Consider the following 17,979-nt stretch of genomic DNA (forward strand, 5'->3'; position numbering starts at 1 on the left):
ACTGATTACCATTGCCCATGTGATAGCCGTGATTACCAAGAGCACACAATGTGATTACATGATTACAAATGATTTCGTCGATTACATTCTGTCATTATCAAACATCGGTAATCATTGCAATCACAAAAAATGGCCTCTTATTAAATATGAATTGATGGAATAATTAATTATTAGAACCTGTGAAGAAATGAGGAAGGAGGGGCGGGGATTAGAACAGAGGAAAGCCGTCTCCACCACTCTATCTAAAAATGTGGGCATTTATAAGTGCTATCAGCAAAATAAATTTACGGAATATCTACCATTGATGGAGAATGAAACTTACCAGCAGATAATTCAGTCGTTGGTTTTCCAGAATAAGAAGAAATTTTAACTCTGTTGAATCAATTTTCTACGGACAAATGCTCTGTGCAAAACGCATTGGCTATGTAAGGTTCTGAACCATACACATCTGGGATTCCCAAAAAAATTGATCCAGGGATCTCTGAGACTTACCGTTGGTAGAAATGGTGCGCTCGAAAATTGAAAAACAAAATTCACGGTTTTACTAAGAGCAACTACGCAAGATTACACTGATTACAAATGATTACAGTGATTACAAATGATTACCATTTGATTACCAAAACTTGGTTACAAATATGGTAATCATGTGATTACAATGATTACATTGATTTCACTGGGATTACAATTGATTACATTGGCGAGTGATACCACGATTACTCCTGTGAATAACCCCTCGGGAAAATTGCTTTTGCATCGCATATAGTATAGTTATTTCTGCTAATAAATTAGCAATATCCTTCCGAATGGTTATTTTGCACACCATTTCCTTGTATCATGAATAATTCATTCATTTTATTTCATTTTATTGAATGGAATAAGATTTCTTTTCAACTAATTTTGTCAGATTTTAACTCAGTTGAAAGTTATCATCATCATTATTCTTGTTATCCCTTTCTTCTACACAACCGATTGTCCTTTTTACTGTTCTATCTCTCTCCTTAGCCCTTCGATAAAATATTAATAGACAAATTTGATTTGTACATACTTGAATAAATTTGAAACATCACATTTGAAGAAACCATCAGAAAGCTCACTTTCAGGGAAATTCATGAAAAATTCGAAATTTTCAACAATCATCATAAAAATCAAATCAACCAATATAGCTATCGTAATCATCTTTTAACTTCCACTTAATGGCATTAAAACATTTTAAGCTATGATTGAATTCATTTGAAGCCTGATAGTCAAAGATATCCCCGGAATTCTGATTTTCAAAAAATACAAAATTTTTGCAAATTTTCAAGGAAATCAAAATTATGATTATTGCTATTGCCTGTATCATCGAACTTGGTCAAAAGGACATCCAAACAATTTTTTTAAGCCATTATTCAATCAATTCAGAACATTTGTTTTTCAGTTATCGTGGAACAAATCTGGAATTCATTTGGTTACGAGCGATTCAAAAATTTCGAAAATCCTGTTAAGGCAACTATTTAAAATTCCTTCATAGCCCCAAAATTTACTGCGGAAGTTCCTTAAGGAAAATTCTGAACCTCACAAGTTGAGATTTTTGATAATCTCAATTAGAGACTTTCAAAATTCTCTAATTGAAGCTTGTTTGTGTTGAGTGTACAATGCATTGAGTTCGATTCGACCTGAATGAAAGTCGTTCTGCATTTTTAGGTGAAACCCCGTTCGAGCCGTCGTTACCAACGAAAAATCAATCCTCCACATGAACCCTCCACTCAATCCAACTCTTAGCAAGCCGAACTGGTCAACTTGATTCATTCATTTTTTCTGGTGTACACAATGCATTCTTTGTTACGATATTTTAATTAAAATTTTTATCACAACCCTTTAGATCTGCTGATCGATATGCTGGGAGTCCTAGCGAGTTACAGCATAACAGTCAAGGAGTTAAAGCTTCTGTTTGGGGCGATGAAGGCGGTCAAGGGAAAATGGGTAAGAAAAACTTTCCACCTTCTTTCTCCAACTGTCCCGCGTCTCCGTTTGAATCAACGAGGTTGACAAAAAATTTCGTATTATAAACTTTAAAACCATTTTTTTCTTATGAACTTGCAGCCACGACACTCGGCAAAATTGTTGAACGTACTTCGTCAAATGCCACAGCGAAATGGACCCGATGTATTTTTCAGTTTTCCCGGGAGAAAAGGATCGGTAAGTTGGAACTTTAAAGCCCGCCAGGTATAGGCATTAAGCTTCTCTCAGTGAAGCCCGAGAGGAAAAGTTGTTGATACAAAAAGAGTAGAAACAGTGCTGTGACGAGTTGGAGGAAAGAAATCCACCCGTTTCCCCTCGAGTTCAATTCCATCTGGTAGTTTACTGATTGCACCGACGTCAGACTCAGATGTTCTCCTCTGAAAACTCAATTTAAGCGGATCATAAAATTTTTATCAAGTAGCTAAATCGAGTTTTTTAATGATCTTGTTATGTTGTGAAGTAACTTGCATCATTCTCGAATGAAATCAGGTCGACTCTCAAATTTTTTAATCTGAAATTGCTTACTCTGTACAGAATAACTGTATGAATACTCGGGAGAGCGACTGACGAGTGGAAAGAGCCAATAACGAATACCAATTATGGGAAAAAGTGTTTCGTGGATTTTTCCTGATAGATTCTTACTTGGAGTAAAATACGAAAGTCTGATCATTAAGTTTGTGAGTTCAAAGTGGATTGGAAATGAAATTTTATAATAGTGGGAAAACGCGATAGTTTAAGTGCGACGTGTTCAATAATTTCTCTGTTTTAGCGGAATCGAGTGTTCTCAGAATAAAGCGTTAAAGACAGTTAAGAAAATTTTTAGTGAAAAAAATCTCTTGATGTCTGATGAACAAATCATCTATTATTTAAATCATTTAAAACTTCATGAGACGAGGCTAAATGAGACATTTCATTCCTCACCGGCAGATCTATCTAAAATTTATAATTTATGATTGCCTTTTTTGTCATCGCAGGAAATAGAGTTTATTGAAATTTCATGAGGACATCCCTTAAATTTCCACATTTCATGTCACTATTAAAAAATTCGATTTCATTTTTCAGTCGAATTTCACTACCTAATCCGCATCGTTAGGATGAAGATGGCGAAGAAAATTTTTTTCAGTTACGAAATCCTGTGAAAGTTCACACAAAGTCAATTCCATTGACTCAAACATTTATTTTGCTCATTACTAATTTACCGTATGAGAAACAGTGATAGGCATATCAATCAATCATAATTACCCTCAAATTGTGAAGTTGTCAATTTTTAACTATTTTTAACTATTGGAATTAGCTTGCTAACTAAAAAATTACCTTTCAGTATTATCAAATAATTTATTCACCATCAATGGAAAAATTTAGCTAATAAATTCTATAATATTTTAAATTTGTTAAATATAATTAAACTTTGAACAATATAAGGAGATAATCCCTTTTTCATATTGACAAAATCGAATATTATCGCCTATCCCTGATGAGAAAATATAAAAAGATATTGTCAGACGTAAATTCCTCCAACTTCGATGGAAATGTGTTGATATAGAATCTTAAAGTTATTTGCTGCCTGACTTAAACGATTTTACTCCACTCGGCAACCACAAACCGTGCCAGAACTTCAGATGAAATTTCACTAACAACCGCAAAAGTCTCCTCCGATCTCTCAAAATAACCCTACCCCCTCTCCGGAATTTTAAATTTTTCCAAAATCCAGGCAAGCCATTGACAAGTGAAATAAGTCAACACCAAGTTCCAATTATGGTTGGCTAACAATCTCTGGCGCTGTCGTCAGCGCTAGGAGGATTACCGGAAGTTGATGGAAGGTACCAAGTTATCAGTTAGTGACGAAGGCCGCCATAACTTGTTAGGAAATTGTCGAGGATCGATATGACCAAAAACTTCGCGTCAACCACCGGCATCGGGGGTTTATGGAACATAAGAAATGTTGAATGTTGGGTGTTAGAGTCTCGCCGGCGTATTCATTCTCTTCCATCACGTAAGAAAGGAGGGGCAGGAGAGTAAATCAGAGGAATCCTCATCTGTCGACGCTGTTAAACAATTACTCATGAAATTCGGAGTGAAAAATCGTGAAATGTTCAACGACGACTGGTGCACATGGAATTTCCACGCGGAAAGAATATAAAATTATTCTGTACGGTGGGAGCGTAGTAATTCTTATTAAGAGAAGTAGAATGGAGGACTATACCGCTACCCTCGAAAATTTACAGTTTAACATATTAATTTTGAGAACAAATGAAAAACTACACTGAAAAAAAAAATTATTTTTGCCAAATATTCATTTACTTGAGAGAAGCATTTATTTTTTTTAAATCGTGTTTCTTCAATCGAGTCATTCCCAGGCGAGCCTAATTAGGTTTCAATTATGACAATCATGCTGCTCAATCACGAAATCCTCCAATGATTATACTCACTTTTCCTAAATTTCTTATTTCCTGCAGGGAAAAATTTCGATTCATTTTTCCATGTTTATAATCATTGAGGGACTTCACTCAAGGTCATAACTAACATAATCATCTTCTAGAGCAATATGATTGGCATAATTGCCTGGAAATTATTTGGGTGGAGAAATGCGGTGTTGAAAAAATAAATACTTCTCTCAAGTCAATATTTGGAAAAAATAATTTTTTTTCTATGTGTGCGACGTAATCCTATCGTAAAAAGGAGAAAGGAAATCGATCTCGAAATATCTCGAAAATCTCGAATAAGCGTAAGGGTAAGACTGAAACCGAAGCGCCACTACTTGAGGAGATGAGAAGGCGCGGGCGTAGCACGCGCGGCCGATCTCGTGGATGAAAAAATAAGGCTGACAAAATAAAAATATGATGGAGTCCATCGGAAAAAATACTGTCGAACATAGTAAAAATTGCAAGTCGGTGTAGTAGAAAATGGTAGCATGGAAGTTGAGTTTTCAAATAACAGGAGTAAAATTTAGGATGTAATTATTTTATTTATGTATTCAAAATTTAATTCGAAATAAAAACATCGCACTTGATATATGAAAATTGAAGTTATAAAAAAATACTCAAGATAATATTAATAAACTTCACCAATAACACAAATGCAAAAATCGACATGAGAATTCTCAAACCACTATTAATATCGATCATGACAATATCACGAATTTTCTCAAAAGACAGGTTGTTTATAACACTTTTGAAATTTATTTTTTCCGTACATACATTTTGTATCCAACGAAGCAGTCAATTTCTGGAATATTTTATGGCATTACAGTTTTTGGATCTATATGACAATGAAAATGATCGAAAATTGGAAAAATTCTGACAACTATTCTGAATTTTAAACCTATTGGAAATTCGATTGAATGTGATCTTCAACTTTCACAATAGGTTTGAAAATTTAATCTGTCAACCGCCCATTTTTTGAATTTCCAAAATGAATAAGACTGAGATGAATGAAGATGAACAATTTGACGTAAAATCAAATTTAAATTTAAATCATTAAAAATTTTACTGCATTACATCAATTTCAGAAAATTTCCAGTTGGAGACTAATACATTTCACATTCTATTCTTCTTTTATTTATTCAAATAAAATAATGAGCGAAGACCAACTCATTGGAGTTATATAATTCCAATTCCATTTTAAGAACTAGAAAAACAACATTTTTCTCAAACAAAAGCTCATACGTCTGTTTGAATATTTTCAAGGCGAATATTTTTACGCAATGTCCACAGAATTGAGTTCACAGAATTCTCAAATATTCAATACAAAATCCTCACGCATGTACAGCATTTTTCCTCTTGATAATATCGATCCTCCCGCGTACACTCAACGGCTTGTTCACCGAATGACCCTGTTACTTTAATTGGCAAAAAATGTGAAACTGATGAAGAGAGAGCAATATCCCCCTTATTTGATTTCAATCGCTAGAGAATCCTATCGAGCTTCTATGAGAATTCCTCGGCTTTTCCGCGCTTTTTTTGTAGAAATTTCGGAGAAAAAATATTTTTCATATAATTTTTAACGAAATTTGTTGCAAGTGTCTGTAAGAACATGCAGCTGACCATCGCCGGAGGGCCTTCAGCCAAGTATTTACATTTTATGTATCTAATAGTTGGTAATGGCGAAAATAAGTCAATTTATTTTTAATTTTACCGGGTGAAGATAGAGAAAATAAAGATACCTTTTATCTATTAAAAATTGCGAACTTTTCAGCCGTTAACAGGCATTTTAATTAAAATGTAATTTTAATTAGAGATGAAAAAAATTAATTGGACTTGAGACCAGTATAACTTTTTTGTTCATGAATTAGTAATTTGTTTCTGAATGGTAAATTGGAGAACAAGATATATCAGCAATGAAACCTTAATATGATCCGTAAATGTATCAAATGTTTAACATGAGTTCCATATGCCCTGGTTAAACATTCAACAGACGCCAACTAAATTAAAATTGAACTGGTTGAAACTTCCACTGAATATTGACTAAACCTTAACGAAACCTTGGTTAAACCCTGATTAACCTCCGACTAAAACCCGACTAAATCCTTACTAAACCCCGACTAAATCCCGACCAAATCCTGACTAAAGCCCAACTAAACCCTGACTAAACCCCGACTAAACCCTGACTGAACTCCGACTAACGTTGGACTAAATTATGATTAAACCTCGATTAAATGCTTTTTAAGACTATAATTTCAAAGCAAATGATACGATCGCCACAATCTTCGAACTCGACCAAAATAACATCCAAACAAATATTTTAAGCCATAATTGAAAAGATTTCGAAGATTATTTTTTGAATGATCGCTGAGAAACTAAATTTGAAAAAAAAGCTCACATACATACATACAGACATGATCTAAAAACAGTATATTCGAACTCCTGAGACAAAAATTAGTCATCGTCACACAAACAAATGGAAATTTCAGATTCGACGAATACAATGCTTCCATTCGGAAGCAAAAGAATCGAGAGAAAACCAATTCTTTCAGTAATTGCCAACGGTTCGAAGACACAAAGTGTTCTTCATCAAGACACACATGTCTTCTATTTTTCAACCCATTAGTCATTTAAAGGGTGTACACGGAGAGATAAATTCAATAAAAATTACCAAGAAAAACGTAAAAATTACGTTTCGAAACGTCATCCGCGAGCGAAGTAGAATTCAATAAAAAGTGTGAGTCGGAACTGAAATTGTACGAATCGCCACGTAAATTCTACGATTTGTTCCGTAAAAATTAACCATCCACCTGATGACTCACCGCTGTGGGGACAACAAGTCGTTCTGTAATGTTTCCCCAACGATTGAGAAATTTTACGGAACGGAACGTAGAAATAACTCACACGGAAAGAACTATGCAAAAAACATTACCAGAAAAAAGACGTAAAAATTACGTTTCGAAACGTAATCTGGGAGCGAAGTAAAATTCAATAAAAAGTATCAATCGTCACGTAAATTCTACGATCTGTTCTGTAAAAATTACTCATCCGTCCGACGCCTCACGGCTAGCCATGAGTCACCGTGAGGGGGAGATTTTAACAATACGTTCCGTAATTTTTCCTGAATTTTTCGTAAAAATTCTTAAACATCCAAGAATTTTCATGTTCTGAGGCATAATAAGTCTTGAAGTTTCTGTTAGATTTTACAACTTCCAGAAAAATTACGTGAGTTTTTCGTATTTTTTCGGTGACAGACCCGAAAATTTACTGAACGTTTCAGATTTATTCTCTTATATTCCTATAGAAATTCACTGAAAACGATTCTCGCTTGCGGATTACGTGAAATGTTCCGTAATTTTTCTTGAATATTTCTCTCCGTGCACCAGCTTCATAAAAATTGTTGAACGTTCAAGAATTTTTGATTTTAGAGGCATAATAAGTCGCAAAGTTTCTGTAAGATTTTACTTCTTCGGGAAAAATTACGTGACAATTTCGTACTTTGTTCGGTGATGAACCTGAAAATTCACTGAACGTTTCAGATTTCTTCTCTTCCATTCCTATAAAAATTGCCGGAAAACGATTCCCCATTGCGGATTACCCGAATTGTTCCGTAATTTTTACTGAATATTTCTCTCTGTGTACCAGAAATATACTAATCCTAAGAAAATTACTCAAGTAAATAATCCGACAGTGAACAGACACCTTATTCTATGTTCAGGCAATTGTTCTACCACCGATGGCAAGGTGGCCCTACGAAAATGGCTACACCTTCACGACGTGGTTCCGTCTCGACCCTATCAACTCCGTTAATATCGAGAGAGAAAAGCCGTACCTCTACTGGTAAGTGACCCTTTCATATAAGTACACTTGTCTCATACCTTGGACGGTGCGATGAAAGCCTTGTCTTCTTTTGATGTCAGTTTAATGAGGTTTTCATCAGATGCATCATTTATTTATTTCAAGCTTTTTTCCATGAGCGCAAGACATTCGCAATGAGAAATTTTAATGAGCCATTTTTATTCGCCTCATTTTAGTTTCAAAACGAGCAAGGGAGTCGGATACTCGGCCCATTTCGTTGGTAATTGCTTGGTACTTACTTCGATGAAAGTTAAGGGCAAGGGCTTCCAGCACTGTGTCAAATATGAATTTCAACCACGAAAGGTAAATCGATGAAAGGTGAAAACAGGAGGGACGAAGATTGCGGACTTTTTTGCAAATATTTTTGGAAAGGAAGACTTTCAGATAAAATACATGTCAAGACGATTTATCAATTTGATAATCCTATTTTCCTATTTACTAAAGATGAAAGAAACGTGAAACACTGCATGACCCCTAATTCTCAATTTTGATTGGTCAATGAGTCACGTGAAGTAGTCGCTGAAAAAAATCCCTGGTATTTTCAAATTCTTCAAATGGCAAAATTTTTTTCTGCATCATATTTTTCATTTTTTCATGTGTGAAGTTTATCTTTATATCAAAACATATCTAAATTGTCTAATTGTTGATTATGAAAAAAAAACATAGTATTTCTAAATTTTTTTAAAACACAAATTATTCTTCACTTCCCAAATTTTAATTTTTTCATATTTATCATACGCACAAATGATCAATTCTTGCTTCTCAGATTTTCATACATAAATTCTAAACTCTACAAAATTCATGAAAATTCTTCGGTTTCCCAAATAATTCGAGAAAAATCTTTGAAGAGCTACGGTTATCTGGAAAACTGGAATTTTCCGAAGAATTCAAGAAATTTTTTCTGGGAAATCAATTCATAACCCTCCCCTCATTTTTCAACAATTACAGATTTCGATCAGATTATTTTAAAAAGTAAAAAAAAGAATTAATCGAAAATTAAAAATTATTCATTGATGTTTCACTCTTCATTCTCTTAATTCTCTTTAAGTCATTATCAATATTTATAAAACATCTATGAGTATATGAAGTTTAATAAATTCGATTTCTTCATTTACACAACAAAAAGATAAGCGCGCGCGAAAGCGCGCGCACAGATCTAGTTTATCAAAAGACGTGACATGACAAGACAAGATTTTTGTTTTTTCTTCTCGAACAAATTATCTCAAGACGTATGAAAAAATCGAATGGAAAATAGTAACACTTCGGCTATTAAATTAAAAATCTATTCGTCTTGGCTGATTACTATTGAAAATAGTGAAGTTTAACCTTTTACAAATATTTTTCCAGAAAAAAAAAATTTGGAAATCCTTTTAGAAAGGAAGAAGTTTGGCCAATTTGTCAAAATACGTGACAAGACGATTTATCAGTTTGATGATTTCTCCAAAAATATGATATGACAAAACCAGATTTTTACAGCCTCTTCTCGAATAAATTATCTCAAGTCGTATGAAAAAATTTAATAAAAAAACCTAACACTTCGGTTATTGAATTGTATTGAATTTCTATTGGAATTTTACTGAAAACATATTTGGAAATCTATCGGTTTTTGCTGGTTACTATTCAAAATAGTGAAGCGTTACCTTCTACCAATATTTTGCCAAAGATAAAATAATTTTTGGATACATTTTTGCAACGGAAGACGATTTACGAATTTGATGTTTTATCAAAAACATGACATGACAAGGCAAAATGTTGACAGCTTCTTCTCGAATAAATTCTCTCTAGACGTATGAAAAAACTGAATAGAAAATCGTAACACTTTGGCTGTTAAATTTTATTAAATTTCGAGTAGAAGTTTACTGAAATTATATATGAAAGTCGATTCGTTATTGCTGGTTACTATTGAAAATAGCGAAGCGGTCCATTTACGAATATTTTGCCAGAAATGAAACAATTGATTTTGTCTTGAAATTATTTACGAAGAAATTCTTAGACATCAATTTTCCAAGTTCCACTGCATTATTCTATTTCATATTACAAACTCTGAGAAGAAAAGCTCAGAATATTAATGTCCATTAATTCTTATGGAAAAAATTGCAACAGAATAAGTGGAATAGGCAAACGAGAACCATTGAATTTCCGAAAAATTTCCACAGTAAAGTGCATAAAATCATTAGATTCCTCTCCTTCGGCCACTTTGCGGCAGGATTATTCCGCGCATTTGCTCGAGTCCCTCATTACAATATTTTTAATTATTCACAGTGGTACATGATCGCCATAGTGTACATATACAATAGATGGACAAAAAGCGAGATAAAGTGTTTGGTAAATGGACAATTGGCATCAAGTACGGAGATGGCGTGGTTTGTTTCCACGAACGATGTGAGTTGATTATTTGATCCATTACATGAATAGCCAATTCAATCTGAATTTAATTGTATCGAAAATGTAAAATTTCAGCCATTCGATAAATGCTACATCGGTGCCACTCCGGAATTGGATGAGGAGCGAGTATTTTGCGGTCAAATGAGTGCAATATACTTGTTCAGCGAGGCGCTCACTACCCATCAAATTTGCGCAATGCATAGACTCGGACCAGGATACAAAGTGAGAAATTATTATGATTAGAATGAATTCGATCGATTGTTGACCTCCAATACCTACCATTCTTTTCCATTTTTAAATTCTGTCGTTGGAAATTTTCGATGAATGAAATTACATTACATACTAGAGAAGTATCGCCGGCTCGCTCCGCTCGCCAATCCCCATATGACCCTCATATAACCCCTATGACGCTTATTTGGACCCTTATTTTGGACCTTGTGACCCGTAGTTTCTGATCCTTCGGTTTTTGACCCTTCATTTTTGAGTCTTAATTTCGCGTACCAAATTTTCATCAACAGAAGTCGATTTGGATTTTTATCATATAGAGAGAGCCCCACATATCCCCCAAGACCTTATTTAGACCCTTATTCTGGCCCTTGTAACCCTTAATCTGACCCTTTTGGCCCTCAACCTCACTCTCGTGACCCTTAGAGACAGAAAATGAGAATTTAGCGAGAAAAAAATCCCCCACCGCCCGGCAGGGATTCGAACCCGGATCTCCCAGTTACGCGCCGGGCACTCGCCCAACTGAGCTACCAGGAACTACGGAAATTCTCTCTCCAAATTCGCCTTACATCATTGACTAACCACCTTTAGGCATTATTCTGACCCTTATGGTCCTTAGTTTCTGATCCTTAATTTCAGAGTCTTATTTTCGAGTACCAAATTTTCACCACCAGAAGTCCATTTGGATATTGATAACATAGAGAGTCCGAAATGACCCCCATGACCTTATTTAGACCCTTGTAACCCTCAATCTGACCCTCGTGACCCTTAGGGAAAGAGAATTAGAATCTAAGAGAAATCCCTTTTCTAGGGATTACATTGTAATGGAAATTGATATGAATCAGAACATTCTGGTTGAGTTCGTGCTCAATTGGCAGCCCAGTATTATTGATGATAATTAATCTATAAGCGCCCAAATAACACCGAGTCTTATGAGAAAATGAATTTCTCGAGATTACAGAGAAGATTAAAGTATAGAAAAAAATCTAAAAAATTAAAAATCAATAAATGAAAACTTTATGCCTAATACGAAAATTATCGTCAGTGTCAATCTGTTGTGATAAATAACTCATGTTTCTCGGCACCCCGAATGTATGGGATGCCCTAGTCAAACGAGCAACTGTTGTTCAAGAAAATAACTGTAGAGAGAATTTCATGCAAGAAATTATCAGTAACGAATAATTGTTTGTCGAGCATTTTAAATTCATTTTTCTTCATTTGACTCAATGACGTACGTGGAGTTTGGATATACTATTTTAATGTGAAGAAATGTGCCTTAAATCTAATTAAAAAGGACAAAGAGAACGCATTTTATCAAAATATAATAATCCTCCATTTAGATGACATAAATCGCTAAATTTATTTTGATAAACGATTTATTTTCCATGAATAAACTCTCATTTTCGTATGATTAAAGCATTTCCATTGGAATAAATATATTATTTCATCAATGCCTAACAAAATTATTATCAAAATGTATGGGAAAATTTTAAACAATGAATTGCATTCAATTCAAATGCACCACACGAAGAGAAATGTTCAGTAAAAATTACGGAACTCACAATTCGCTCACCGATTACGGAATCGATTCAGAAAATTTAAGTGGCGTTGTCGCAATTTGTCCCGGGAGATTCAGATAAAAAAAAATTAAAATTAAAAATTTCTACAACCACATTTCGCTCTGGAATTACGGAAAAGATACATAATTTTCATTGAATATTTCTCTCCGTGCATTTCTCTGGGTACACTGGAATGCAATTTTTGATTACTCATTGATGCTCCGTGATTACAGAGCCAATTCCGGTTTGACAACGAGTGCTACCTGAATTTACCCGACAATCAAAAAAGGGTGAGTGATGAACAGGAGCCCCCAAGCATGGTCGACCAAAGTATGCAAACTGTAAGCATTTTGTTTTGTTTTTAGGTTTTATTAAATTTATTTTGTGATGGTTAATTCACTTGTATCGCTCATGTACATCATTTCTTAATCCTGAATTCAATTTCTAATCAGTTCATTACTGCGTTCATACTGACTGAGGTAATAAAAATAATTGAGAATATTTGAATAGCGGGAAGTGATTCACTAGTTCATCTTGTGGGTTTTTATTTAGCTGTTGCAAGTTTTGTGTTGACGCATTTCAGTGATAGAAATTTTTTAATATCATTTCTCTCCACCACATGTGGAAGCAACTTTTTTTTTGTTGATTTTTCCATGTTGTGCTTTTTTCGCATTTTTGCATTGATTGAATGGATGTGATGTAGTTTATTTTTATAGGGGAGAGTGGGGCAAAATAAAACAGGCGAAAAACGACTATTTGATGCAATTCAAGCAAAAAATAGTATATTCCCTGTCGAGTGCCATTGGGGGTTTCGGCTCGTGTGAGGTTAGCGCGCCGAGCCAAAGGCGAGGTGTGCCAATCATACGAACTGAAAACGCCTGTGGCACTAGACGCGAACGATATTTTTCCGTAGTGATTTTCACTTTTAGCAGTTTGGGGAAGGGTCAATACCAATCCCGGCACTGGAAAAAGTAAACAGTCGTACGGAATTTTTTTTTCCTGTTAACTTGGGAGTAGTGATGAGAATAATAATTTTCTATTTGTCTTATAATTCAATCGATTAGATTACGCCGATTACACTTTTCCTTTTTCATTCGATCGAAATTCAGCATTACATTTTCCTTTTTCCCCCTCTGGGTCACCCCCTGGGCCTTGCTCTGGACTTTGGATTTTGCTGTTTTATTTTCATTTCAATTAATCCACTGACAAAATCTTCTCCCGCCAAAACTTTTCAATAATTTCCCATTCTGCTTAATGGAAAATTATTATTCTCATCAGTATTCCAAAGAATAAACAAAAGTTAATAAGAAAAAAAAATTAATAAAAAAAAATTTGGCTTGAATTGCGTCAACTAGTCGTTTCTCGACTGTTTCATTTTGCCCCACTCGCCCCTACGTAATAGGAGAACGCTATTTTTCAATTGTTACATTGTGTTCTATATTGAATATAAACTTGAATTTTATAGTTGCACCACATACCTAATGTGATGTAATTGGGAATGTTGAAATTATCTTCGTTATGAGTACTTTTTGGAAGAAATTACTGAAGGATCTTCTCAGGTGGAGAATTTACTCAGCTTGAAATGAGATCTCTTGCCATTTTCTCTCTTTGGAACACTTCATTCTATAACACAATTTGTCGTTTGCTAATTTTTCCACCGAGAGAAAAAATTAGTTGTGCCGAAAAATTATGTGTTTCCCTGAAGTTCTTTTGTCGTGTTGAATCAATTTACTTGTGGACAAAAAAGAAAGTCTCCATGAAAACATGATGATTTTTGTAGTAGTAATTGTTCTCGTGAGACATTTATATGTCTTCCGAGTAAATACATTCGTTCTACAGAGAATTATATGAGCCTCCAGTTTTATCAACTGAATGTTATTGAGTAGTGAATATATTTGTCCAATAAACATTTATAATTTCCATGGAACAAATGATAATTTCAAGAAGAAACTACAGCTTTCTTGCCGAAAACTGTGTTATTGGCAAAATTAAATAATTTCGAAGGGACAATTTCTTTTGGGAAGAAAATATTCTTTCCTCACCAATGTATTCATTCTAGGGTAGAAACCTATGGAGTTCTCTCAGATCAAATGATTGTCATACAATAGATTATATTTTCTCCTGCCAACAGTTAGAACTCTTCTAGGGATATTTTTGATGATCATGACACGACTTTAATTGTTGTGAAAGATATTAAATTTTTTTCTATCAAATTGGTTAATTTTCCTCCAGTAAATCGGTTTCACCCCATCAAATACACGCATGAAAAAATTCAATAGAAATTCAATTTCCTGTTGGAATTCTACAGGAATTCTGTGGAGTTTCTACAAAATTTCTCTTGGAGTTCTATTGAAAAATTCTACTTGTTTTTTGCGCTGATTCTATTGAATAAGAAAAAGTCAATCGATTTCATATTTCTGTCTGAATTTTTCTCTTGAGATTTTTTCTATCAGAATGCTTGGGCATCAATTTTCTAAGTTCTTACCACTCGAATTTTGCAATGCAAAATAAAACAGAATCTAGCGGAAAAAACTTGGAAAATTTGTGCCCAAAAATTTTAATAGAAAAAATCCAAGAGGAAAAATTCAAACAGAAATTCGAAATCTATTGACTTTTTCTTATTGAATATCCAATAGAATCGGCGCAAAAAACAAATCGAATTTTTCAATCGAATTCCAATAGAAATTCTATAGAAACCCCATAGAATCTATTGGAATTCCTATAGAATTCCAATAGAATTTTCTAACGAATTCGCTAGGTTTTCTACTGAATCTTTTCATGTCTAGTTTTTCACATCTAGTTTTCGATAGAGCTAATTTTTTTCCCCAGTATATTACGATTACGAAATTATCCCGGTAATCTTTTTTATCGGGGAAACTTTTTTAAAGACAGTCTTTTAAGATTTTCTTCTAAAATCACTCGTTTTCGAGATGAACGCGTACTCCATAGAACGATCTAAGGTATTTCAATTTTTTATCCATAGCCTTGGAGATGGAAAATAAACTGGAGGTTTTTTCTTGCGCCAATATTCTTTCGGTAATCAAAAGTTTCAAAAAAAAAATATAGAGTTTTTCAAATTACTTCCTAAACCCACTCATTCCGGAGATGAATCAATAATTGGTGAAGCGATCCGAGCTAGCATGATTTTTTAAACGTAGCCTCGAATATTGACTGTAAACTTGGAGTATATTCATGAAAAGAAATTAATTCGAGTTCCTCAAATATTTGCCTGGATAATAATCGAGGTATTTCATGGGAAAAGTTTGATGGAGCAATGCGATATTGAATAGCCCCAGGGAAACTATTTCCAGACAGAATATTTGAACAATTTAAATTAATTCATTTTCACAAAATTCATAAATTTTATTGGCAATTTAAAAGTCAATTAAACCGACTGTTACCCTCAGGTACTGTACGACGGCAAATTGTCGAATGCAATAGTATTCATGTATAACCCAGTGGCAACGGACTCTCAATTGTGCCTGCAAAGTGCACCAAAGGGCAATGTGTCTTACTTCGTTCACACACCCCACGCCCTCATGCTTCAGGTAATTCAAGGGAATAAAAATGTCAGTCAAGTATGAAATAGATGAATGCGGCAATAATTATAATGAATATTTCTCTCACAGGACGTCAAAGCAGTTATTACACATTCCATACACAGTACACTGAATTCCATCGGTGGAATTCAAGTGTTATTTCCATTATTTTCACAATTGGACATGCCTTATGATTGTATAGCCCCCAACGACATCAAGCGAGATTCTACTCTATGGTAATATCATTGTTATGAAGTTTCTGGTATGCAGTGGTATGTGAAATTCGTGAGAATAATTCAAAATATTCAGGAATATTTTCTTCTTATTCGTGAAGGGGCAAGTATTGTTGTATGAAATGCTTGTGATCTTTTCAAGACATTCGTGAGAAAGACGATCGAAAAGTGAAATAAACACACACGAAAAAAGGGAATAGAAAAACCTAGCGAATTCGTTAGAAAATTCTATTGGATTTCTATTCAAAGGTTCAATAGAAAGAATTCAATTAAAAAAAAACTCAGTAGAATTCGACTTTTCTGTTTAACTTATTCTCGTCAGATATTTTATACAGAATTTCCTCGGCTCAAATTTTTTCGGTTTCAATGTTTTTTTGCATTCTATTTTTCTTTTCTTCTAATTAAAGAAATTAAACAAAAAACTTGGAAAATCTGAGCCGAGGAAATTCTACAGAAAATATCTTAATAGAATATGTCACACAGAAAAATCGAACTCCATTGACTTTTTCTATTGACTTTTCTGTTGAACATTTCAATGAAATTGGCCAAAAACTAATAGAAAGTTCGATAGAAATCCAATAGAATTTTCTGACGAATTCGCTAGGTTTGTCTATTAAATTTTTTCACTCGTGAATAAACAAGAAAATTCATACTTCTTTTTTGTCAGTGATGAATTTCATTCCAATAAAAACAAATGAACAATTAAATTTTTTTATAAATGAGTTCAGTAATTGTTGCTTCCATAATAGATTTGTTTAAATTCTCACTTCACTATTCCCGTCTTCTATTTTTTCACGCCATAGTGCTATCCATAATCATAAGTAAAAACTTTATTAAAATTAAACGGACGATTCATTTGACGTGAAGAAAAACCCAAATAAAAGTCAAATACAAGTTTGAATAAACCCATTTATCCGAATCAAATAAAGTTCATTTAATTCAAAGAAACCATTTCTCTGAATGTATTTTCCCCTAAAACCCAATTATTTTCCCTCTGTTGTTTTCACTTTTTTGCCCTCTACCAATAGAAAATCCAAGAAATTTGAATATTCAACGAAATTCTCATGACACCCTTAATTCCCTCTCGTCGTATAAATTTAGTTAATTTAAATGTCTTTGTTACTCAGTTCAAAACTCTTGGGATTCATCTGTGACCTCGTAGAAACTTCACAGACAGTACAGCAGCATATGGTACAAAATCGAGGCTTCCTAGTCATCAGTTTTATGCTCCAACGAGCAAGCAGAGAGCACCTAACCACCGAAGTTCTTGCTTCCTTTTTGGAACTCACCAAGCACCTTGTCACCTGTCTAAGTGCTAACAGCGATTTACTATTAAAACAGGTATGCAATCCTCCCACTCAATGCGATATCGGCGTCTCACTGTGACAGTCTCAATCTGCAAATTGACGAGGTTTTTCCCAACAAATTGAATTTTAAAAAATGGAAAAATACTTTTTATTAGTTCTGGACGTTATTTTTTTATCAACGAAAAAGCTGGCATGTGTTTCTCTGATGAATTTCACACTTTTTTTTTCGTTGCTTTACATTCGCAATCTATTGATTTATTTTACTCTCTCACGTCGCTATTTTATTCAATTTTATTGCGATTGGATGCTGGCCAAATATGGAATTTTTATGGCCACATCAAAGGGTGAAAAAATGCCAGCATGCAGGGGAGAGAGATACTGAGAAAGAATGAGCTTACGACACTTTGGACCGCATGTAATCTATCGACTCTCTCGAGCTTTCACAGTTTTTA

At 34.1% G+C, this 17,979-nt stretch overlaps 1 protein-coding gene across 1 annotated transcript in view; it reads left to right on the plus strand.

Annotated features, from left to right (window-relative positions):
- Positions 1-17,979, plus strand: part of LOC107048433 (neurobeachin) — a 600,659-nt gene that overhangs the window by 432,547 nt on the left and 150,133 nt on the right. The window contains exons 4-13 of the mRNA XM_015271593.1: positions 1,862-1,962; positions 2,083-2,178; positions 8,140-8,261; positions 8,456-8,582; positions 10,542-10,661; positions 10,740-10,886; positions 12,682-12,789; positions 15,856-15,996; positions 16,078-16,223; positions 17,348-17,561. Coding sequence (XP_015127079.1) covers positions 1,862-1,962; positions 2,083-2,178; positions 8,140-8,261; positions 8,456-8,582; positions 10,542-10,661; positions 10,740-10,886; positions 12,682-12,789; positions 15,856-15,996; positions 16,078-16,223; positions 17,348-17,561 — 1,322 coding nt within the window. The remainder of the gene's footprint in view (positions 1-1,861; positions 1,963-2,082; positions 2,179-8,139; positions 8,262-8,455; positions 8,583-10,541; positions 10,662-10,739; positions 10,887-12,681; positions 12,790-15,855; positions 15,997-16,077; positions 16,224-17,347; positions 17,562-17,979) is intronic.

Source organism: Diachasma alloeum, unplaced genomic scaffold (genome assembly GCF_001412515.2).
Source record: "Diachasma alloeum isolate Michigan unplaced genomic scaffold, Dall2.0 Dall_scaffold_00192, whole genome shotgun sequence".
NCBI classification, from domain to species: domain Eukaryota; kingdom Metazoa; phylum Arthropoda; class Insecta; order Hymenoptera; family Braconidae; genus Diachasma; species Diachasma alloeum.